The sequence below is a fragment of the Amblyomma americanum genome, chromosome 1, assembly GCF_052857255.1.
Source record: "Amblyomma americanum isolate KBUSLIRL-KWMA chromosome 1, ASM5285725v1, whole genome shotgun sequence".
NCBI lineage: Eukaryota > Metazoa > Arthropoda > Arachnida > Ixodida > Ixodidae > Amblyomma > Amblyomma americanum.
Window position 1 is genome coordinate 66,054,356 of NC_135497.1, and position 25,553 is coordinate 66,079,908.

General features: G+C 43.7%; 1 protein-coding gene across 1 annotated transcript in view; it reads left to right on the plus strand.

The window, feature by feature from the left end:
- Slik (Sterile20-like kinase) overlaps positions 1 to 25,553 on the plus strand; it is an 80,159-nt gene that overhangs the window by 21,086 nt on the left and 33,520 nt on the right. The window contains exons 6-14 of the mRNA XM_077645766.1: positions 4,992 to 5,073; positions 5,153 to 5,269; positions 6,533 to 6,641; positions 9,542 to 9,773; positions 14,519 to 14,655; positions 14,752 to 14,833; positions 19,373 to 19,940; positions 22,485 to 22,678; positions 24,287 to 24,410. Coding sequence (XP_077501892.1) covers positions 4,992 to 5,073; positions 5,153 to 5,269; positions 6,533 to 6,641; positions 9,542 to 9,773; positions 14,519 to 14,655; positions 14,752 to 14,833; positions 19,373 to 19,940; positions 22,485 to 22,678; positions 24,287 to 24,410 — 1,645 coding nt within the window. The remainder of the gene's footprint in view (positions 1 to 4,991; positions 5,074 to 5,152; positions 5,270 to 6,532; positions 6,642 to 9,541; positions 9,774 to 14,518; positions 14,656 to 14,751; positions 14,834 to 19,372; positions 19,941 to 22,484; positions 22,679 to 24,286; positions 24,411 to 25,553) is intronic.

The window sequence follows — 25,553 nt, forward strand, 5'->3', positions numbered from 1 at the left end:
TCACAACCAGCCACACTACCCACTCCCTGTGGGAATGCCAACACCAACCTATCACACACCCAATACATAATCACCAGAACCGAACAGTGGGAGGCACTGTTGCACAGCTCAGAAGTCGCCATGGCTCAAGGGCTTGCTGCCGTCTGACCCCCAACCGCTTCCTAAAATCTCTCAGAAATGAAGTTGTTTCCTACCTACTTACGAGTTTGCACAAGCCCGATAACGTGCGAGGCCGCGATTTGACACCTCGTTTTTTTATTATTATTATTATTATTATTATTATTATTATTATTATTATTATTATTATTATTATTAGTTTGCCTCTATGTTGCAAACTGCACATGGGTGCTGAGGCTTTTGTCAGGCAATTCAGCCTTTTGCCTCAGTTCCCCCTTTTCATGGAAAGAAAACAAATGAATTCAAAATTTTCAAAAGAGTGAACATTTTTTCGGGGGGCGGCCAGCGTGGGGTGCGGGTCCGGGTGCTGACGTATACGCAGCAGCATACACTATACCTATATTGCGCGTTATGACCTTTGTGGAGTTTTTTAAGTCGCGCTCGCGAAATCCCCCCGTAATTTGCGCACCCCCTTCTTGGAGCCCTAATTTCTGAATAAAAAGTGCTCAAATTATGCGCGTAAATACGGTATTTGTGCACACTATCGGGAGTGTCGGAAGCAGAACTGCTGCACAATAGGAAGAGTCTCCGCGGCTTCTTTCTGTGTGCAGAACAGTAGCACGGAAGCTTCTTTGCATGTGGAGTCTCATCTGAGGAGGGTTCACCACTTAAACGGCAAGCGCCGAGTTTCGACGCACTGGAAAGATGGAAATACCATGCAGACAGAAGTGAGGGAAGTGCACATTGGCGCCGGACCAGCGTGACGCCTTCGAAAAACAAACAAAAAGGTCAGCGACAAGGCAGTCGTACCAAGCCGTGTATGGCTCAGCTGGCTCACTGATATTCGCATCCAATAGCTGCCGTTGCCATTGGCTGGCGTCGCATGTGCTGAGGCTTCACTGCACAGGCGGCTAACAGTATGTGACGAGCGTGGGGTATTTGCGTGCTGGAAGAACGGAAATGCCATGCGGATGGAAAGCGACGGAAGCTTGCTTTAGCAGCAGAGTGGCAAGACACTTTTGAAAACAAACGGAACGAAAAAGATCAGTGACAAGGTAGTCGACGTACCAAGTGGTGTGCGGCTCGCTGATATGTGCAGCCGATAGCAGCGAAGCTCGCAAAACGAAACTGTGCGGCCGTACTCTCAGCGGACTCTCTCTCAGCCATTTGACAGGAACCCGCCGACTGTCACCCGCCTATGTTTGTGCACACATTGAAGGGGCGTAGTTGACAGTGTAATATGCAATCCGCCTTTTTCATTTTCCTGTGCTGCCACCTCGCGTACAACGATGGAAGCTCACTTGTAGGGTACTGCGCGCCCAGCCCGGCCAGACTGAGTGCCGCTCCGGAGCACGTTTTGTTGGAATCTGTCGACGATGGCGTGTCCTGGGCAGCACCTGGTACCTGGAGGACTTCTAGGATTGACTGATAGCTGGGTGCGAAGTCCGAGGCAGGCTGCAGTGCCCACCGAAGAGCAAATTCTTCAGTATCTCCGATCATCCGGCATGCGATGCGAACACCAGCTGAGCAAGGGCCGCCGCTTCAGAGAGGAAGGCTACATTCGGAACATAATGTTCAATGAAATATCCCCGATCAGTAAGGTTGGCGTTTTCCACTGTATATGCCTGCCATTCATGAAAGGTGGATACTACATCGTGCACGCCGTAGTACAGAAAACGACTGGGGACAACAGTTTTCACAAGCAATCGTTGTGTTCAAGCGCTGCAGAATAGCTACACGAGCTATAAAAGCACAAGCGTACTCGCAACAAAGCAGCTCTGCTAGCATTTCACTGTATTTTCCCACAGCACACCGCTGCATAGGTTAAACAAGCATGCGCGTCCATATAGACGAGCGCGAGAGGCGCACATTGATCCATTCCGGCGATACCACGCAGAGGTCTTCGTCATGGATATGATTCGAACACACGCATAACGCACCTTTTTCTTCTTCTGCCTCTTAATACATGGCACATACCCACACGGAAGGATTGGCCAGGGTGTAGTGGCATAAACAAGGAAATTTCCGTAGGAGATTATGACAAAATTTTAGCACCATGCGTGAATGCTCTCGTAGCTACCTTTTCGTTGCCCGCTCCATCGCGCGTTGAAAGCGGCTCACAGCACTTGCCCATTCGGCCTTCTTGCTTGAGAAAGCAAAAAGCGTCGGAACGAAGTCTAAATGCCGCGGTGACATTCGAGGCTTTCCTGGCCATGAATAAAACCTTTTGTGATAGACTGCACACGCATTTAACCGCAGTACCTCGTCCGTACCTCTATGCGTGTCCGTACCGTATCCACGCTTTGCGTCGAAGGCTGTCCTGGGAAGCGCTCGGAAAGCGAAAAAATCCGAGTTTGCTTCTCTTTACATATTGGGCATTGCAGCCGTATGTAACACATTTCGTAGGTATCTCAAAATGCGTCGCACTGAACGCCCGACGGCTGCAGCAACGCACCCTGCGTAATAATTAATAATAATAATAATTGGTTTTGGGGGAAAGGAAATGGCGCAGTATCTGTCTCATATATCATTGGACACCTGAACCAGGCCGTATGGGAAGGGATAAGGTAGGGAGTGAAAGAAGAAAGGAAGAAATAGGTGCCCTAGTGGAGGACTGCGGAATAATTTCGACCACCTGGGGATCTTTAACATGCACTGACATCGCACAGCACGCGGGCGCGTTAGCGTTTTTCCTCCATAAAAACGCAGCCGCCGCGGTCATAGGAAGCCGGTTTGTTTACACTTCCACGGCCGGTCTCGAGTGGAGCGCGCGACCCTTCCAATATGTTTCGCGACAGCGCCGCCAGGGGATGGGTGCATGCGCAGTCGCGTCATGAAAAAGGCGGATTCAGGCCTGTGGACAAATATTTGGACGATAGTCTGTCAAGCACGTCATACCTTGACACGGCACCCCTTTGGGGGCCCGTCCGAATTAACCAATGTGAGCCCCGCAGCGACCAAATAAACGAGATTCTCTAGCATCTCGTTTGACAGGACAGGCGTTTGACAGGACTCCTGACACAGTCTGAATTATCCGAATTAGCATGGTCCATGGGAACCACCCTCCAAGTGGTACTACTACTACAGTATGAAACCCAGGGAACGGCCCCTTAACAGCTGTCACTGTAAATGGCAGCACATTTTGTGCTATTACAGCAATTACACTTTAACCTGCAGCTTTGTTTCCTTGGGATGCTTTGGTAGGCTTCTCATATAGACCATATTCACTCTCAAATTAGTGGCAACTCTGTGCCTCACCGGCCGCCATACTTTTGCAAGGTTTGAAACTAAAAGCTCAAACCGAGCACTGCTCATGGCCCAAAATGCGCTGCACAAATGGAGGGGGGGATAGGACAATGTACCTCGCCTCCCCAAAGAGGTTTGCGGAGGGGTTCATGTTTAATCCCATACAATACCGTGTTTCGCAGAAGGCTTGGACAACAGGATCGTCTCACTCATGATGCAACCACCATGTTGTCGCACGCCATGGTTGCCTGTATAGGTGTGCCAGACAAATGACATTTTAAACCCTTTTTAAAACTGCAATCAAGCCTTTCTGCATAGCAAAAACCCCTTTACCATGGCGGCGCTGCCCATCCTAATGGCAGAATTTGGGTGCAGTGCCGAAGACTTCTATTCTAAGCTTTATGTGTTGCATCTCGTGACGGCTGCCAGCAAAGTGATCTAGCAGCCTGTTTACTCCAGGCAGTTACTTCTTGCCAGTCATTGGGCATGTGTTGTATTATCCATACTTACACTGCATTATATATTTGAAGGATTTGCCAGGGCTGCACTAATTCGTCATAAAAATGCATGTTGTTGCATAGAAGGGGGACATGTAAGCGGGGCTCCGCTATAATTGAAAAATTTAACGGAAAAATGATAATCCTGTGTAAAGGCTGCACCCTATCAAAACCACTGAAAAAAAAAGTGGGGCCCTTACACGAGCAAGTGCTGCATGGCTGGCGGTAGCTGCTGGCATGAGTTTTGGCACCAGCATTTGCGTTAGTGCTTGTAACTTTTTCACCTGCACCACGATATAGGCTGGTAGCAAAATTAGTTGTTGCGGAACTTCATGTTCTGTAGCACTATTATCTTGATGTGAGAGCTGGCTGTCATATTTTCTGCAGAACACAGAAGAAAACTAAGAGTGAGACGTGTTTTGTGCCAGTGTGTTGTTGGATGACTTAACAAACTGAGGACTTCTTTTTGCTAGGGGATAACTGAGATTTTATTCCTGTCTCGGCTACATGGGTGCAGTTACTATTAATACAGCAATGGGTCTGCTGCATAGCAGCTTGAGAGGCGACGCTTGCAGAATGAGTCGTCATCTGCTTTGTGTTTATATGAGGGTAAGGAGGAAGGCGGCAGCCGATGGCCCGTGCACCTGGCCCGTTGCTCGCAGCTGCTCGATCGTTGAAGGCAATGCATCGCTGGTGTGGCTGGCGCCATCTATTGGGGCCTCTTGTAACAAGACGCACATAGTGCAATTCAGCATTTGTTAAACATTCCACAACATTTTAGAAGTTTTGCCATACATTCAGAACTTGCGGTGTTCATTAAATGAACTTTAATTAGCGTACAAAAAGTGTTACTTGCTCTCTGGAGTAGCCAACAGCGTGATTTTGGTTGTGTTCTTTTAAAGGGCATTAAATGTATTTTTTAACCATGTCTAAAGTTAGCACATCGAACACCCAGTGCCAAAGGTAAGTACTAGAATATGAAACAGATGGCTTGAGGAGACGCCACCTACCTTATCTGATGCTTGTCCTGCTAATTTGCTCTGAATAAACAACCCTGAAATTCGATGATAGAAAATCATGCCTGTTCGAAGCAAAATCAAGTGGTTAATGCAACTGCATCTTTCTCAACAGGTCAAAAGAGTTCAAAGAATTTTTATCCCTTTGCCTGACCAAAGACCCAAATCAGCGGCCGACCTCAGAGGAACTGTTGAAGGTGCGTCATTATGTCCATATCTATATGGATTGCCTAGATGTTATAGATTCTAATTGTTTTCTTAATTTACTTTTTTCAGCATCCATTTGTAGCTAATTGTATAGATAGGAAGCCTTTGAAGGACCTGATCAGTGAGTACAAGGCTGATGTGTTTGAAGAAGTTTTGACTGAAGAGCAAGAGGATGAAATCTCTGACGTATGTACTTGGTTTTTGTACACATTTGGACCATTTAGCAGTTAATTTTGCATGATGAATCCATTGCATCAAGTGAAATTTGAAGCCGTGTGATAGAAAAAAAAAGCTCTTCAGTTCAATCCAGTTTTGTGCAAAGAAACGCTTGCATTCCAAAAAAGAAAAATTTGTGCATTCATTACAGCTGGGAGTTTTGTCAGCTTAATTATGTTTTTTGTTAATGAAGGGAAGTAGCATGCTATCAGTTTCGTGTGCAATTTTTCTCCTTCCTAGCAAGGCATACTGATCTTGTTTCATGGTTACTGCTGCAGTTTGTACAGTAGACTCACAAATGAATTCAAACTCAGATCACTCGCACTTCCATTCACTGGCCAAATCTCAGCTGAGGCCAGTGATTTTGACGAGGCGTTGATGTGCGTGTGATATATGTCTGCAAATGAAGTTGTCTGATCTTTTGTGAGAAATTTGCAGAATGTTAGGCGTGCTAGCAGAGTGGTCGGTAGGGCCCCAGAGCTATGTGGGAACCCTCTGGAGCTGCTTAGCTTTGGAAAGTTAGTTCTGTCACTCATATCAGCCTCAGCAGAAATGCATCATAGCCTGCATACTTTTGATGACATTTGTATGCTTGTTTCTTGGTTGTCACCAAAGAAGTTTTAGTTTGTTTCTGCAGTGACACAACATCTAAATTCACTTTGAGTTTATGTAGCGTTAGGTTACTGGACTACCTTCGAGAGTCCAATGTGTATCTACATTGTAGATATTACTTTATGCCAGCATGCACACTGTCGCAGTAAAAAAGGTTGTATGGAATAGCCAGCTGCTGATATAACTTTGGCCCAGTGTGGACTAGTCTATGGGGAGTTCAACTGTCGCTTTCAGTATTTATCAAGCAGGGGAAAATGTTACCTGAAGATCATGCAGGGCAGTGGAGATTTGGGGTGCTTTTTTTTTTTATGATCATACTACGGTACTTGGAACAAGCCACATTATCAAATTTGAACTGCTGAGGACTGCTGGCAAATACTTGGATTGTGATCGCTTTCTTTCCCTTCCTTTTTTCTGTTTATTTTTTATTTCCTGTGTTTTCTCTTGTGTGTGCTACAAGCTTTTTAACACTTGTATCACCTCATCCAACCATACAATCTGCTAATTAACTATTCTCTTCATGACTGTTCCTTCCCTTTTCGTTGTCCTTTTGCTTGTGTATGCACTTTGTATACACTGTTTTCTTTAAGTGGCTGTACCTGTAATTTTTTTTTTTTTTAGTACCGGCAGTCACTGAGCATAGAAAATGACACAGCAGGAGAGACCATTTCCAATCTCAGTGAACCCATTGATGAGTCTGGTGGAGAAACCAAGCCAGTTGAACCGAAAGGCAAGTTCCTAAGTTTTCTTGATTTTGTATGTGTACATAGTTCTTGGTTCCATCAATTCGTGCGATTTGTGCAATGGGAATCCGTTTCTACATGTTAAGTTTATTTGCATGCCAAATGAGCAGTCTGAAATTCATTAGCTATATGAAACTGTGAGTCACATGAGATCCTTGTACTACCTTACTACCTTGCCGGGTTGAATTGTGTCTTGGGAAATTACTTCATGAGTAATGCCTGCCAACTTGAATACAGATTTTTCATAATGAGAATTCTTATCTGAATTACTGCAAGACTGATAACAGATTTTGTAGTCCTCCTTGGCATCATAAGCTGGTTTTTCATTGTAAGCGTGAACTCATTCAGAAGGTTAAAATATATTTGAAAGAGTAGTGCTGAACTGAGCAGTAGATGGAAAACACACAAAGCAGGAAACCAGTAAGCTTAGGTGTCCACATTATTATTATTATTATTATTATTATTATTATTATTATTATTATTATTATTATTATTATTATTATTATTATTTATTGTCACCCCAGGTACATCTCTAATACACAAAGCTGAGCGGATCCATAGCCAAAGGCTAGTAACGGATCCATACACATGAATATGAAAAAGTAGGGCGGTAGAGTGCATGCACGAACACAAGTCCACAGACTAAAAATGAAAAACAAATTATTACACATCTCATTCAACTATATCATCAGAGTAAACCAACCACTTGTTTACAGCAAATTTGCATAATTAACTCTCTTATGCAGGCAAACAGATACATGATTATAAAAATAATATGCACTTTGTGCACCACCAACAAAATACACTGTATAATCCACATTGCACACATGTTAACGAATACAGTTGAAGCTCATAACCTATGAATAAATGCCCTTTACATATTGATTGCATAATAACAGCATGGTTAAAAATCAAGCTCCAAAAAATATTTCTTTAGTGTTATTGTGTTAGAACTGTAGAAAGCAGGAAGAATGCCTAGGGGAAGATCATTCCAAGCTTTCACACCTGTGTACCTCAGGCGCCGGTGGCCATAGATGTTAAGAGAGGGAGGTATCAAAAATTTGCCTTCGGACGCTGCGCATGAATTTCTGTGAGGTGAAGAAAATAGAGTTGGTGGAAAGGGAGTCTGGTTGTGTATTATCCTGTATACCAGTAAAATGGTGCGGTAATCACGCAGTTTAAGTAAGGGCATTATTTTGGAGTCTATAAACAGCGGTCCCAACGGGGTGCCAGGTGCTGCCGAGTTAACAAATCGTAAAGCTTTCTTCTGTAATATTATGCAAGGTTCAAGTCAAGTACAATATGTAAATCCCCAAGCCTCAATGCAGTACACGATATGCGACTGAAAGATGCAAAAATAAATTGTCCTTAAACTTGCCGTATCAGAATACTTTCGTGCTTTTGACAGAACCAGGCACGAATATGACAGCTTTTTACGGAGGTTGTCTAAATTCAGTTTCCAGTTTAATTTACAGTCCAGTGTAATACCCAGGTAAGGAACTGTTACAGTTCTTGGCTGCAGACTTGTTGCAGTTCTTGGCTGCCTAGCTGTATATGGCAAGGTAGCATATTCCTGTGCCTATAAGCTAATTTAAAGATAATGTATTTGGTTTTGGCAGCATTCAAAGATAGTTTATTTGACAAAAACCACTCATTTAAATACTGAAGCTCTCTGTTGATTATGAGTTCCACTTGAGTTTCACTTTTAGAGGTTATGAAAATAGCTGTATCATCGGCGTACATTACTGCGAGAGCACTAGTTAAACAATCAGGCAAGTCATTTATATAAAGAGCAAAAAGCAAAGGTCCCAGAAATGAGCCTTGTGGCACCCCCATACGAATCGGCGGAAGGATAGAAGCTTCCCTGTCAACAATTACGCACTGTTTATGACCACATAAATAGCTTTTAAAGAAATCAAGCACTGTACCTTTAAATCTTCCAAGCTTCTGACACAAAATAATATGATCTACAGTATCAAATGCTTTTTTAATATCTAAAAATACTCCGATTGTGAAGTTGTTGTTATCAAGAGCTTCATTAATACTTTCACACAGAGATAATATAGCAGTCGTCGTTGACCTGCTACCTCGAAAACCATGCTGGTTGGGATAAAGAAGGTTTTTGTTCTCTAAGAACAGCTTTACATACACAACGGGCTAGTAATTTTTCAAACAGTTTTAACGCAACTGAGAATAGAAATCCATCCATAATTTCCGAGCTCATTAGGGTTGGCGTGTTTAAATATCGGTATAACTTTGGCAACCTTTAATGCATCAGGGTAGCTAGCAGAATAAAATGCTTTATTAATTAGTAAGGCCAAAGTTGACCCAAGTGTATTGATGTTGCACCTAATAAGGGAAATAGAAATTTCATCAATGCCCATCGCCTTTCTGGACAATTAATTTAACAGTACTTATGATCTTATCAACACTTACATCTTCGTAGATGAAACAGGATTCTTCCGCATTGGCATAATAACATTAGTATTGACAGGTATAGTGGACTGCAGATTATTGCCAACTGAGCAGAAATAATCATTAAAGCGATCAACAATAGGAATTGTTAGTGGAGAATCGTCGGATATGGGCAGTACTATTTTACTGACGGAGGGTTGGATAACTGAATTGATAATATTCCAGATCTTTTTAGAATTATTAGCGCACTTATTTCACCACAATGATATTGCTTCTTCAGCAACCTCACCATGCTCACAGCTTTATTTTTATAGGTACGATAGTGCGTGCGATAATATTCATTTCCTCTATTCTCTTTTCGTTTTAAGAAGCCAATGATCACGTTGCTCCATAACATCTAGTACAGCAGGTGTCATCCAAGGACAGATAGGACAAATAGATGATGCTTGACTTTCATGCCTTTCTTTATTAGGTGCAGAGGTCAGAGCTGTGGAAGTTGCCAAAGATGAAGAGGTGCCTGCGCTGCCTGCAACCAAAGCAGGCAGATTACCCAGCCCTCCACCACTGCAGGCTGCTGCTGACAAGGAGGAGCCAGTGCCTGACAAAGAAGGAAAAGCATTGCCTAAAGTGGTTGCCCAAACAGCTCCCAAGGTCCCAGAAGAGCCTGTCACAGTCCAAGGAGAACTTCCAGTGCCTGAAGAAAAGTGAGTTGTGCAAGTATAGTGGAACCCCGATTATGTGTTCCCCATTCATGCGACGACCCGCACTTTGCGACGAATTGGCGAATCTCCCATAGGGATATTGCATTAAAAGCCTCGATTATACAATGGAAAAATATGCGCGTCCCGCTTCATACGATGGCCGGTGGGAACCATGCGGAACGACAAAACGCTGGCGGAGCACCTTATTGGCAGGCGTGACGTCAACCAAGCTGGAATCAAGACTGAGACGTGCACACAATGATGCAATCGAGCACACGGCGGCCTATAATGACAGTTTTATGGATGGCTTGGACTCTACGCGTGCGACTCGCGTCCATTGGGTGCGAGACAGCTCCCCTGGCCCATTTCTCCGCACACTTCGTTGACGAAGGCGTTGGGGGATTCAACTGTATGTTCATACCAGCATGAAGTTATTGTAGATGTGGTAGCCAGGTTATATTGCTATGATCACCGGCGACTAATTCGAAATTGCTTGTGGAGCACGTTAGGCCTAGCAACACCGAGTGAATCGGGAGCGAGCGGCCCGCGGTCACCCGGTGGCCCGTACATCGTTGCAGAAAGCGCACCGGTGGTGCATTCACGTCGGAGGCGGACATTTTGTTTTCTTTCTTTATGGTGCGAATTCCTAGTACAGACAGTGCTGCCTGTTGCTGCGGAGTGACAGCAGTTCTAGAGGAAGTTTGAACAGAAAGACATGAGACATGTTGCTGGCATGGTCATACTGTGCACTGCAAAATGTCTTCGAACGGTCAGAGCAGCCATATTTCTGGTGCGTTGGCCAAATCATCGTTTTCAAGGCATATGTGACGTCTAAATGCGGAGGGACGGGAGGGCTCACATGTCTTCGTTGAAAGCCACCTCTTCAACGCCGAAAATCCGGGCTGCGCGCAGTCTCACTAATTCTTGCAAAACAACAACAAGCGCTTTTATAATGCGCGGGGGAAAGGACTTAAGTTTCGTAAGCCAGAGTAGTGGATGTGTTTATTACACGAATGCATAACTTGTGGGAGATTTTCGATTATATGACGGTTTCGCGCGGTCCTCTGAAAGTCGTACAATCGAGGTTCTACTGTATAGCAAAAAGAGACAAGCATGAATGGGTTTTTATTAATAATAATTTGTTCACATATCTGTACAAGTACAATACACAAATCAGGTTCGCCGAAGCCATCAAGCGGCTTGTCGTCCGAAACCCGACAGTCGACAGCAAGACTTAGCCACAAAATTAGACTGCTTTAGCGGGAAAAAAAATAGAAATGTGAAATTGAAAGTACCAACAGTAAGATGCAGGGTGCAACACAAATACAGTAATAACCACAGTCAAAATTTTACAGTGACACCAAAAACAACCCATATACCGTATTTACGCGCATAATTTGTGCACTTTCTTTAAGAATTTAGGGCTCCAAGAAGGGGGTGGTGCGCAAATTACGCGGGGATTTCGTGAGCACAACTTAAAAAACTCCACAAAGTCAGGTCATAACACGCAATATAAGTATAGTGTATGTTGGTGCGTATACTTCAGCACGCAGACCCGCACCCAACGCTGGCCGCCACCCCAAAATAAAGTTCACTCTAAATAAATGCTTTTTAACATACATTTCAATAAGCGATTAACACGCTGACGCCAGATATCGGAGCAGTGCACAGAAATTGTAATTCCATAGAGGAGCATACTGTATGCTGAGGAAGGGGCCAACAGTTTCCTGACAAAGGTAAAGCAATTTTAACTCTGCCCTGGAGTATTTCGCTTTTCATCGGTTGCACTACCTCCGTGACTTGCAAGTGTGAATTTGCAAGTCGCAGACGTTGTAGATTATGGGGCCAGTCTTCCGGCCCTGCACTCCCACTGCGCGGCTGCAGCGTCTTCACTCGCTAACCGCAGAGGGTTTCGTGCTCGAGGGAACAAAGGGAAAGACAACAAAGCATGATCACTCATGCGCTATTTATTACACTTGCAAATAATATGAAGAGTGTGCCAGCTCGCTGCGAAACATCGAGGCATTCCTCACAAGTAGAAGGCTATGTAAGAAGGGCTTCCAACTTACTGGCTGGGGCAGGGGCACGACTTTAAAGGTATTGATGGCTTATGTTTGTATGCACCACATTCTTTGAGGAAAAGCCGTTCCCTAGCATTTGCTGGGGAAGGTGACGAGAGCGTGCGTATGCTGCACTCGCTTTGCTGCCTGGAACCAGAAGTCCAGCAGCAGGGCAGGGGAAGATGCTGGTTTGATCCTTCCATGGCAGTCACATTTTAAGGGAGGCAAATGCTAGAGGCCAGTGTTCTGTGCAGTGTTGAAGAACCCCAGGTGGTCTAAATTATTCAGAGCCCTCCACTACAAGGTCCTGATAGTCTGAGTCACTTTGGAACATTATACCCCATAAAACCTAGACATCTACCATATGTATCAGTGAAGTTGGACTGAGGTTAGAAAAAAAACAAGAAGTTGTGGGCTTCTACGTATGCTCAGTTTCACACATAGCGTTCAGTGCTGCCAAATCTATCTTGCCTCTTCACGCTACTTACATTTGTGCCTGAAAAGTAGTTTGCCATACACCCAAAATAGACAAGCATCTTTCGTTGTGACAAAGCTCAAGCATCACGACTGTCAACGTCCTGCACTTAGTTTTACCTCTAGCCACGTGTTCGCCCTGCCCCTCATCGAGGATCCTAGAAGTAAGAGTGACAGGCAGCGAAGTGATACAGAGGCATGCCTATTCGCTGAGACTCTGTTCATGCCCAAAAAGTAAATCACCATCATTGCATGTTCTAATCAGAAGGTTGAAAAACCTTACTGCCTTGTCCATGACTTGCAGTGCTAGACATGTCGTTCTATACGGCTTCACGTTTTTGTCAAACCCTCGCCAAAATTTCGAGAGGTACAACTGATATGCGGCAGAGGGTTACGTTTTTGTGGGCGCTGCTTCCATGGCTTCCACAACTTTACTCACCAAGTGTGAAACGGAGTATAGCTGGAACTAACGTGCGATTATAGGTAGTCTTCTTGAAGGGATCAAAAGTTTTTTTATGCTTGTGTAATTCACTACCAAAAATAAATTTGGTAACTTTTACTGGTAAATTTAGCACCAATACTCATTTGCAAATTTGTAGCATATGTTCAAATATGTCCCTTTCAGGTTTTCTTTCAGCCCTCAAGATTTCAAAAATATAATGGACTAGGCTCATGTATTGAGATGTTAGCACCCTTTAATGTACCCTGATTGAAAAAACTCCATTGCACAACGTTAAAATAAATAAGTAGTCCACTGGCCATGACATGATGAGCACATACACGTTGGTTGCCAGCATTTACATGTTACGAGCACATTATAATCACATTCTAAGGAAAGCACAGCATTGTATTGTGGCATTGGCTCAGCCTTCAGGGCTTGTCACACTTGCATTTAGCATGTCCCAGTAGCTTCCAGTGTGTGCTAGCAATGCCAAGAGGAGAAAGAAAATTGGTTGGGGCACTGCAAATGGTTTAGGTGATGCAAGTGGTCAGCAGGCTTTGTGCCCTGAAGCTAAGGCACTAGCATGGTTGAGTCAGTTGAATAAAACATGTCCTTTTGGAATACACGGAAAACTGACATGTTCCTTGCCTTGTGCATGGCAGACAAAGGCAGAAGGCAAGGTAGTTTATTGCAGAACAGTGTGGACAGACCTTAGCTGTTGTATTATTATTTTAATCAACATAGTGCCCACGTTCATGGCCGTCAGCCTGCTTACTTATTGAAACTTTGTATGACTGAGTTCCTTCAGTCAGGGGTGCATTTAAGGCCCCGCATGAGCAGCCGGTCATATGATATTTTTGATATCTTGCAGGCTTTATTCCAAGCCAAGGGTTCTCAAACTATCTTCTGAGGAATCCTGGGGTTCCTTGGAGTGCTTTTGGTGGCTCCCAGGCATCTAAATCCATGCATGCTTCAACCCCATCTTTCCTTTACCAACTTTATTTTGGGGCTAATTACACTGTAATTGTTCATTGCATAATGTTTCAGTGTACAGCCAGTCATTATTATTTGAATTTGGCCAGTTCTTGCAGCGCCGTGTTTCTTCATGTTCCTTTGCATGCATGTCAGGCAAGAAAGGGATGGCAGCCAAGACAGATGGGGTTCCTCAGCATTTTTTCAAAGCTGTTGGGGTTCCACACCAGGAGGGTTCCACACCAGGAGGGTTCCACACTAGTGAGGTCCACACCAGCAGGGTTCCACACCAGCAGGGTTCCACATCAGCAGGGTTCCACACTAAAGCTTCTTTGAGGCAAAAAAAAGAATTTTTTAACACAGTCAGCAAGTTTGCAGTTAAGAGCTTTTTACTGTAGTTAATAATAAAAAGTGCACTCACTTATTTAGCAAAGCTAACCTGCCCAGGACGATGGCCTGCAACCTTGTGTTGGTTCGTATAGAATCCATGATTTTTCTTTTTCAACCTTTATTCTACTTAGCTTAAACACCTAGCATAATAACCCAGCATAAAGCCACAGTGTGAGTGGCCTGCTACAAAATTGCTTCAGAAGAACTAATCATACCGGGACTCCATATTACTCCACTGCGTGGAGTGAGCCAGGTATGAAGGGTAGAGTTTAGCAGATGCATTGTTCTGTTATTGAACTGTTTCTTAAAAGCCTGGTAGCACAATCTTTCTTTTTGCCCCCTTGTCCTTGTTGGTGAAAAAGCATTAGCTGCATAATTGTATAATAACTGTGCTTTGCTGCTTGATCTAGGCCCAAGTCTGAAGAAGGGACCCCGCCCACAACTTTGGCCCGGCCAGCCTCGCCACAAACACCAGAAGCTGAGGAAAATCTCCCAGTTCCACAGGCGTCAACTCCCATTCGAGGCGGTGAAGTGGTGGTCGTGTCTAGTGAGTGCCAGAACTCTGGTTTTATCAGAATAACTTGATTGAGTTAGCTGTTCACGAAGGGTGTTTCAATGTTGTTATTTTTCTTGTTTTATTCAGGCTTATCAATGATAGATGACTCCACCTCTCATCTAAAGGATACTTCAGAACTGGGAACTTGTGAAGTAGACAAAGCAGAACTGTAAGTATTGCAGTGTTCGTTCTATTTTTTTTTTTTTTAAAGCTTAAAGATAACTAAATGTGAATATTCCTGTGTGGTTTAAAGCATATAGAGTAAATAAGGTTCCAATACGTTATGGAATCTTAGGCTGTTTGGGAACTCATGGGGCTTGAATTTAAGAATGGGATTCTTTTTTATGTTGGGACACATTAAGTTTTTGGGGACTGGGCATTGCTTGGTTAACTTGCCTGCCTTTCCATTCTCCAGTCTCTCTCTTTCTACTCACTTGCATGTATGCATCACCAACATGCATATGCATGGTCTACTGGCATGTAACCTCTTCATGGCGAATCACGCAAGCTCCAACCAAAATTTTCACTGATGAACTTTGGACCTTGTGTGGAAAGCCATGTTAATAGGGTCTGTTGTGCTTATTTTCATTTGCTTGATGTACTGTTATTCCTTTAAGAGGGGATGCTTTTGAACCACTTGCTCGATTTCATTGAAACTTGTGGGGCTAGTTTATATCACTGTTTGAACAATCTCTGCCACATTTCATTTTTCGGCTGTGAAAGAGGTGCTGTAGTGGAGGGCTGAGGAATAATTTCGACCACCTGGGGATCTTTAACGTGCACTGACATTGCACAGCACACGGGCGCCTTTTGCGTTTCGCCTCCATCGAAACACGGCCGCAGCGACCGGGTTCGAACCCGGGTACTCCGAATCAGAAGCCAAGCGCCCTAACCACTGAGCCGCCGCGACGGGTCCCATACGTTTGCCATTCGCTGTTTCGTCTCTTGGGTTAATCCGACCACAACGACCGAGTGGCGCTCAGTCTTCACGAAGTTACATCCGCTCGCCGTTTTGTAATTGCATCCGGCGGTTCCACCACTTTGAACGAAAAGTTCCTTGCCTTTGCGTGTGTTTGACAAGCGGTGTGGTGCACACTCGGGTTGTGGACAACATGGTGCCGCCGGGTCCGTCAAAGAAGTGTGGGAAGTATTCAACTAAACACCGTGACCTTGCTGTCTAGCGTGTACAGTGAAAGTACAACTTTGGCGCAAATACAGGTGCAAATCGCCGTCAGCAAGAGAAAAAAATCAGTGACATTTTTCAGCCGATTTCACCTCAATAAAGTGATTTTTTTGTACTGCACGGATTTTTCAGACTGTTCGATTATTTAGACCATTTTTTGGGTCCCTTCGTGTCCGAAAAACCGGTCGGCGACTGTATAAGGTTATTAACGCAAAAAATTGCCAGAATTACCCTTATTTTTCGAACGATAGTTTTCCTAAGCAAGCGTAGTCATCCTTGTCATAAAGGTTGCATAACGTGCTTCATACTTATTCTAGGATAATGAAATTTGGCAGAGATGGTCCCAGCAGTGATACAGTTGAACCTTTTTATAGCGAAGTTGAAGAGGCCCGGCAATTGCTTCATTATAGTCGTAGCTTTGTTATAGCCCGTGTTGACCAAGCTTCCAATGGGAATCGTCATCCCTTCGTTATATCCGTTATTTCGCTATAAACCGTTTCGTTATAATGAGGTTTGACTGTATACACTAGCCCCACAAGTTTAAATGAAATATGAGCGAGTGGTTCAAATGTTCACACTTCAGGGTAGTGTCCCCCTTAGCTCTTTCATTACCACGGGAAGAATTAGTTTGTGAGTGGTCGAAGACATAATTTTTTCCTGCAAAATATGTGAGATTAAGAAGGCGAAATTTACATGAAAGTGATGGAAATAGAATGTGCTTTCTGAAGAGTTTTTTTTTTTTTTAGGCAACTACTTTGTGTGAATATTGTGAAAAAAAATTGCCAAACACACAAAAAAGTTGAAAATTCAGAAAAAAACTAGTATTGACAAGACCCAAGCTTTCCTGGAACGTACAAAAAGTTTCTGATTTACTTATTCACTAGCCGTTGAAAGTTTCATTTTTTAATTTAAATGCCTTTTGAGGTAAAAATATTTTTCTGACACTACATGAAGAAAGGCCATTTTCGCTGTGTGTTTGATGTTGCGAGCTGGGACACATTTTTCTTCTTTTTTTTTTTTGTCTCCATCTAATCTATGTGTGTTTGATGTAAATTTTTCACACCGAGTCAAAAATTTTTGAAGTAAAATATCAAAAATTTGGGGAGGCACTTTGATGATCTAAACTACGTGAGGCGAGAGCCTTTCCGCGCGATTTTGGCTGCTACTGTTGCTGCCTCTCTGGATTATCATTAATTACTAATTACTAAATCCGGCGTTTTTTTCCTGTCCATTCTGTTTTTGTTTTGTTTTTCACTGTGCTGTGATGACTTCTGGTGGATGTGACGTCACACTGTTTTTTTTACTTAATTTTGTGACATTTTTAACTATAATTAATTAATTACTCTACTGTCATCAAACTTGGATTCTAGGTTCATTTTTCCTCCTCTATCTGATGCAACCATCCTTTTTCCCCTATCTTTATTAGTTCCCGAGTTATTTCACTATGCTGTGACGACTTCCGATGGATGTGACGTCCCACTGTTCCCGTGGCTATGACGACGTCCGCGCTATTTCGACGGAATTTTGACATTTGTGTCTATATTTAATTAAGTAGTTATTCTACAGTCATCAAACTTTGTTTCTAGGGTCATTTTTTCCTCCTCTATCTCTGAAGCAACCATTCTTTTTCTCCTATCTTTATTATTTCCCACTAAACGAAGCGTCACGGACAGACGGACACGATCGGTGGCCGCAAGCATGAGCCATTAAAGGCTTTCGCCTCAAAATCTAGCTTTATAAACGTACCTTTCACCATTATCAGTTTGAGCTGAAAATGTTTTTAAATAATCAGAAAAAATTGCAGAAACACAGAAAGTATATCCGTCATACAATTTCTGATTAGATCTACTGAAATGAAAATTACAAAAAATAATACAGTGGTACCTCCTTATACAGAATAGGTAAAAAAGTGAAGTGGTTCGACACGGCCAAAATTTGTATTATAAAACTTCTCTAGAAACTCACATTAGAGAAGCAAAATTTAATCGGTGAAAGAACAGCAACTGGGAGAGACCTTTTCCATAGTCTTAGCACCATTTCGAGGCCGCTCGCGGCGATTGCAGAGGCCACAAAAAAACGAGCGGCAAATGTCAGCTAAAGCAGTGTCATGTAAAAAATCGGGACGAGAGCTATCGCTATTGTCACCACCTCCGCTCCGTGACAGTCGATGCGAGCAGAGGATGGCTGCTGGAAAGCAACACCCGACCATGTCGCTGGTTCTGGGGGGCACTGTTGACAGGTGCGAGAGGTACGAGCAGGTGTTGACCGCCTGGTTACCAGCTGTTCTCGCCTCTATATCTTTTCTGGCACCGTTCGCAAAAGGGAGATAAAGCACGACTCTAGTCACTCGTGTAGTGAGGCAAAGCCTGCTGCCTACCATCCGGGCGGGCACAGCTCGGCAGTTTGATATATCCGTTTCATGGCAAACCACATTCATTATATAAAGTAAGAAATACATGTGTTGAAAATATTTAGGAACAGTTAGTTTGATATAGCCAACAATTCATAATATCCGTGTTCGTTATAAGGAGGTTTCACTGTAAATTGCTTGAAAATTCTCTACAATGCTTTGATTTTTAAAAAAAACTACTTCAGAAGACGTTTTGGACTATTTAGGACCAGTCTGAAGACACACAGCTTTCGCGTACAGCTTTGGGATATTACGAAACATCAATCCAAGGTCGGTGCCCTGATTTCTACCGAGCCTGGAGTCTATTCTTATTTGGCCAGATAGAAGTGAATCTTGCCCATATGATGTTGAGATGCTACAGAAACCACACATATCATTCATGACATCAATGTGATGCGTAAACCGAGTCCGTTAGTGAAAAAACAACAACAAGCTCAAAACGAAGCGTGCGGGTAGTCAGGTGCCCACGTTTCATGCTGAGCTTTCAGTTTCTTCTTCAGAATCAAAACCCGGCAATGCAATATCATCGTCGGAGTCACTGCTGCTTCAAGCACCAAAAAATCTGTTGCAGGTGCGGCAGAATTATGGGAAACGGGATTTTTCTGAGCACGCCGTCTCTGCAGTTGACGTTGTCCCGCGAGCACACTACGCTGGAACCTGAACTTCAAGAGTGTTTCAAAAATTTCCGCCTGGCGGAAAAAATACAAACTACTCAAGAAACTAAACAGATTGTCTAAGTAACAAGCTGGATGACGCAACAGATCCTCAGCGGCCGCAGTTGCACTGAAATCTTGCTTCAAATCAGTCAATCACCAGTGATCAATACATAGTAGCATGGTAACAAAAGAGTTAAGGCATCTTTTTCATGCTGTTAGCCAATGCACTTGCCAGATGTTTTCTTGAAGGATGGCGCAGAAGTAGCCACACATGGGGTGCATACTTTGTGTGCTGTCCATGTTGGCTCTAATAAAGGTTTTCGGGGTAGTAAGCCTATATTTTCTCTTTCATATTATTGAGAAAACTTGAGATATACAAGCTTCTTGTCCTCTATACTTTGATTTGTGCATGTTCATGCATAACAACTTGAGAAGGAAAAACTGCTTGCGTATTCACAGGTCTCCAAAAGCCCCTGTGGAACATGAAGTGACTTTCTCCTCAAAGCACACTATATTGGAGGTTGGCGAGGCAGGCCGCTGGGAGCAGCAGGCTGGTGAAGTAGACCGCAGCCATGTGTCTGTGATCAGTGTAGGCGATCATGAAGTGGTGAAGGATTCGTCACTTGTGGTGAGCCCCCGAGACAGCCCGGCATCACCTCGCCTGGTGCTACGGCAGTCGACTGCCGGGCCTCGGGAGGGCCCACCAGAGAAGCGAAACTCCTTTCCGTGCATGCATGAGGGTGCACAGCAACGGCCACCTCTTGTCAATGGAGGCTCCCATGAGGCACTGTCTCCTGAGCGACCCAAGGTGCGGGTGAATGTCAAGCTTCAGCAGGGCTCAGCATCACCACCTCGTGTGGAGAAGGTTTCTCGCCGACCTCCAGCATCAACAGACCCTCCAGTGGAGCGGCGTCGCAAGGAAGTCTCGGACACTGAAAGTGTGTCAACCCTCGACAGTGTGGGCAGCCGCACAAGTGGCAGTGACAAAGAGAACCGCAAAGAAGACTGGGAAGCAGCCAAGGAAAAGGTGGGTGCTGGGCTTAGAGGTGTGTGTGCATGCACACGTGCACATGCACACATGCTGGGATCATGAATGGCTGGACTGGCTCAGTTCTGATGGAATAGGATTTCTGGAAACTCAGCCAAGCATTAGTTAGCTTGACAGCCTTGCCACTCTACAAACGTCCTTGTTCACCATTGTATGATGTCACTGCAGCCTCCACATAGTTTAGTCTAACCACTGTTTGGCTGAGCTTCTAGAAACCCTGTTCTGACTTCACCAGAACTGGGTCAACCCATCCATTCCTGCTCCCAGAATGATACACATGCATTCATTAGTCCATGTTGTCGGATGACTGAAAAATGGCTGCCACTGTTAGTTTTTCATCATTCCAATGAGTAGGTGGTGATTTTAGATGTGGCTTCCATTGGCAGCAAAAACTGCAATAATTGGTTTTCATGCCGCTACTGTAATGAGCAAAAAAAATTTATTCTTCCCAGCAATACCTGTAATGCCAAGGTGTAGGAACTTGTTTTTTCTTATCGCTCATGCTTGTCTAAGGCCTGTCAGTTAAAGGGTCCCGGAACACATTTTGTCAAGGTTGTAACTACCATATTTACTCGCGTAATGAACCCACTTCTATTCCAGAAAAGTTGGCATCAATTTGGATGGAGGGTTCATTACGTGGGCAAAAAGTTCTGACAAATTTTTTTGCAGAAGTGTAAATTTCATATCATATGTCGGCCAGCTCGCCTGTCCGTCCATTCATCATTAACAAAAAAGCGATCAGCCGCATTCGTGTTGCGGTATTTAACATCGTTCACTTCAAAAAGTGTTTACTGTATCATGGCGGGATCCAACATTTGTGATAGTCGACGGCGCCTTCCAGTCATCACGGTGAGATAAAGCAAATGTGCTGAACACCAGCCCTAAATGTCGGGTGTGCATTTTTTACATGAGATTTAAAAAAAAAAGCTCACAAGACGGTTAAAGGGGTTAGTCATTTTTGGAGCTCTATAAGTCCTGCTTCCTCCATAGCATTTCAGTGCAGAGGATGTTTTATAGCATTTTGGTTCAAATTGCTACGTTCCTCACCGATGCTCGAGTACTCACGAACTTTCTGAGCATACACTGGCGCAGCCGGGCACGCAGTAGCACGCTGAGCAAGCCACTGCTGCCAGCGCTTCTGTCAAAGGTACGCAGCGCCTTGACGCTCTACCAAGTTTTCCGAGCGCACTTGTGCAGAAGCTCTGGAAATGCTCTGATGTTATCAGCACACTGCCAGGGTCTCGCTGCAGACAGCACAAAACTGAAGAACTCTCTAAGAAAAGCTACCACTTCAAGTAGAAAATTCGCAACAGCTAAAATGGGGTGGGTTCATTGCTCGAGCAAATATGGTGTGTTCAGTATGAAGGGTTAGTAATTGTGGAATCACTTGCCCCAAGATTTTTAATGGACAGTCTGCATTATTAAAGTTACTAGCCGTCAAAAATTGCTCCTCAATGCTTCCACGGCTTCCAGCCGCTGTAGTGGCTCAGTGGTTATGGTGCTCGGCTGCTGACCTGAAAGATCCGGATTTGATCCCAGTCGCGGCAATTGCATTTTGATGGAAGCAGACCAAATGCGCCACATGAGCTCGAATTGCAGTTACGGTGTGAGGAAGTCCGAACCATCGCAAGAGGTGTAGCTATGTTTGACTGCAAGAGACTTGTAAAACACCGATGCCGTAATGACGCTCCTGCTGCAGCTTCAAAATTAAAGTAAATTAAAGGGGCTGTGTTCATCTCGTAACAGTCTTTGCGACCAATGGCCTGTTTATTCATCCCGGCTTTCCCTAACCAAGTTCGTTCAATTGGAGCGTGTTTGAGAGTGCTAACATCGTGATGTAAGAGTGCAGTCACATGCTGATTTTTTTAATTTTGTGGGCTTTTAAGTTTTAGAAAGGAAACAATGCTAAAGTGATATTGAGCCGCCGTGGTGGCTCAGTTGTTATGGTGCTTGGCTGCTGACCCGAAAGACACGGGTTCGATGCCAGCCACAGCAGTCACATTTCAATGGTCTAGTGGCCTGTGTACTATGCGATGTCAGTGCACATTAAAGAACCCCAGGTGGTCGAAATTATCCAGAGACCTCCACTATGGTGCGTCTCATAGCCTGAGTCACTCCCCATAAAACCAAAACCAAACTTAAGGGATATTGATGAAAACAGCTAAAATGGGCGTTTTTCAACATTCTCTGCGACTTTTGCACAAAATTTGCACTAGTCTTAACAGTAAAAAATACACATACCTGGCCAAGACTACTGCCTGCAAGCTTACACTGTTGAAGTCTTCGTGCAATGGGTTGTCATTTTTTTAACCATAGCGCAAGTTAGTTGTATTTGCATTTTTACCTTCCTCCCTATCGGGCTTCTGCTACAAAACACAAGGAAGCTGCTCCAAATTGAATTTTAGCCTATTACAAAGCCTGCTCCAAAATACCCGTGGCCATTTCCACTACTGCCATTCTAATTGCTTTCTAGATTTAGGTCTCATTTTTATTTTTGTGTTGTTTTTGTTTTTTTTTTTTCAGGAACGTAGTGCTAACAGCGTACCCCCCATTCGCAAGAAAGCGCTTATGACTCAGAACAATGCAGTGCGGCCAAAAACACTCAAGCGGACACGCAAGTTTGTAATTGATGGTGTTGTCATGACTACTACCACAAGCAAAGTCATCTATGGTGACCTTGATGAAGACAAACAAGCCAAAGATTACCACTTTCTCAGGTAAATAGTGGTGACTGTGTGTGCGAGTGCTTAAGCAGTAGTAGCCCTTGTTGTGATGTGATGCCTTGTGTGCACAGCTCCTTTTTAACATTTTCAGTTTCGATATTCAGAAACGTCTGAAAGTCTTGTCAGCGGTCATTTGCGTGTTCTTGTATGAAGTTATCAGGAGGCCCAAGCATGTTTCTAGTTTGAAACATCAGGAGGCCCAAGCATGTTTCTAGTTTGAAACATGGTGACATAAAAACAGTGATTTGAGGTACAAGGAGCCATTGTATATGTGCTGCTACTTCCAGCTTGGAATTTGAGGTCAGCTAGCATAGTGAGTTACAGGTAGCGAGGTGCTGGAAGTGGTAAGGGAAAACGTCTACTTAGGCCAGGTCGTGGCCACTGATCCGGATCATGAGAGGGAAATAACAAGAAGAATAAGAACGGGGTGGAGCACATATGGCAGGTTCTCTCATGTCATGAATGGCAGTTTACCAGTATCCCTCAAGAGAAAAGTATACAACAGCTGTATCTTACCGGTACTCACCTATGGGCGTCCCTCATAGCCTGAGTCGCTTTGGGACGTTAAACCCCCATAAACCCATAAACCAAACTCGCCTATGGGGCAGATCCATGGAAAACAGCTATGGAAAAAAAATTGATAGGTGTAATTTTAAGAGACAGGAAGCGGACAGAGTGGGTGAGGAAACAAACACAGGTTAATGACACTCTAGTCAAAATCAAGAGGATGAAATGAGCTTGGGCAGAGCATGTAATGCGAAGGCAAGATAACCGCTGGTCCGTAAGGGTAATGGAGTGGATTCCAAGAGAAGGCAAGCGTAGCAGGGGGCGCCAGAAAGTTAGGTGGGCAGATGAGATTAAGAAGTTGAGGGGATACAGTGGTCGCAGCTGGCAAAGGACAAGGTTAATTGGAGAGACATGATAGAGGCCTTTGCCCTGCACTGGACGCAGTCAGGCTGATGATGATAAGCATAGTGAGAGAGAGCTTGCATAAAAATCTGGAAGCATGCTACGCATTTGCTTCTGTGACTTATATATATTGTGTAGGCTGTTTTCATCGCATCATGGACTTTATGGTAATGCAGTAGACAGTATCATAATATGTTGGAACCAAATATTCCTGTCATTACGTGGTGAACCGGGAAGTAGGAGCTTTCATGGAGTGAGACAGTTAGGTAGCTTTGATGTTGCTTTTTGCCCTGGAGGAACGTAAAGTCTGCAGTCTTTTATTTTTTTCCTCTGTTTGCTTAATTATTGCGCACATGAAAAATTATCTTGCTGAACTTCATTGCAGCATGTAAATTCAGAGTGCCATCAACTTGTATGAATCTGTAAGGCATGGTGGTGCCATGATGCATCTGGGTAATCGCACTACCCAGAAAGTCAACCAACAGAGCCACTTCAGTTATTTGGTCACGCAAAACTTCAGTATTAAATTCAGGAGCCCATGCTCGTTACTTCGCAACGCAACCCTCACGTTACATTCACGTGCTTTTTTTTTTCGTCATGTTTCACGCTCACAAAGTCTGTGCTTGCGTTACAGTTGTGGTCACATTGCAGTCATGTATACTGTACTTTTTTTTTTTTTCCCCCAAACTCCAGGAAGCAGGAACTAAGGGAGCTAAAGATGCTCCAGAAATTGGAAAACAAGCAGTTCCAGGACTTGGACATGAAAGAGGAGTTTGCTAGAGAGCAGCAGCAAAAGAAGTTTGACCAGGAGCTGACGGTACTGGCTCACAACTTTTAATGCTTGCCTTCTTGAGACAGAAACCCAATTCTAGTGTTCTCATTCCAGTCCACGTCAACCATTGAAACGCTTTCATCAGGCAATTCCAGCACCCATTCAGATCAAATTTGTCACAAAACCTAAGTACATTTTGATGCACAATTTTAATCAAGAGCCCCAGTTTTTTGCTAAAAATTGCTTCAAATGTGAGATGTAAAAGTTTTGAATTCTTGTTCATACTGCCCTATGGCTGTGTATTGAAAACAGATTTATCAGACTTCTTTAAACTGCCATGTAGTTTAGCTGGTGTTCGAGACCCTTTTTCTCGGGGTGTACTAGGATTGGAGCAGTCACACTGGTATCATTTGTAATCGATTTTCTCCACACTCATTACGGAACTAGAATTATTGTTTAATAAATATTTTATATTTTAACGGGGCTTCCAGTTTTCAAGCTGAAATGGGCAATAAAGATTCTGTGAAGCAAAATTCACTGTATTAGTTTCTATAATTCTAGTGCAGTTGACTCTCCCTTGTATTAAGTACTGGGCAGAAATAATATTTCTAAACACACGGGGTTCCAGAGAAAAAGGGTCAAATGTTGTGAAAATTGATCATTTAAGATAATTGGCTTTGAAGTGGAAAAAAATGCACTTATTACTGACTTACACTCAGAAATGCACATTGATATCTGATTTCAATAGCCGTCAGCCAGGCAGTCTTCTCTACAATCATTACTTTTCTTGTTTATCTTCTTGCTTGCTTTGGACAATTTTTGTGAAGAGCTGTGCAGTCCTTTCCTCAGAGGGCAACTCCTGGATGGGGGTTAACACTTTCAATTGATAATCACATCGCATTTTTTACAGGCCCCTCTCTCCAGTAACAAAAAAATGTTTTTAAGGGGGGACACGGGTCTTTCGGGCCGAAAAATCTCGAAAAAATCAGTTTTTAGAAAATATTATTTTCGAAATCAGCAGCCATTTATCTACCTCTCTGTTAAATTTCTCGCCTCTAAGGTCAGTATTTTACTCACAATACCAATTTACATAATCTATGTCGCCCGAATTTGAGCTGAAATCGGCGCCGAAACAGCAGTATTTCGCAAAGCGTAGCTCCCGTTTCATGCGCGGCACCGCAGCCATCT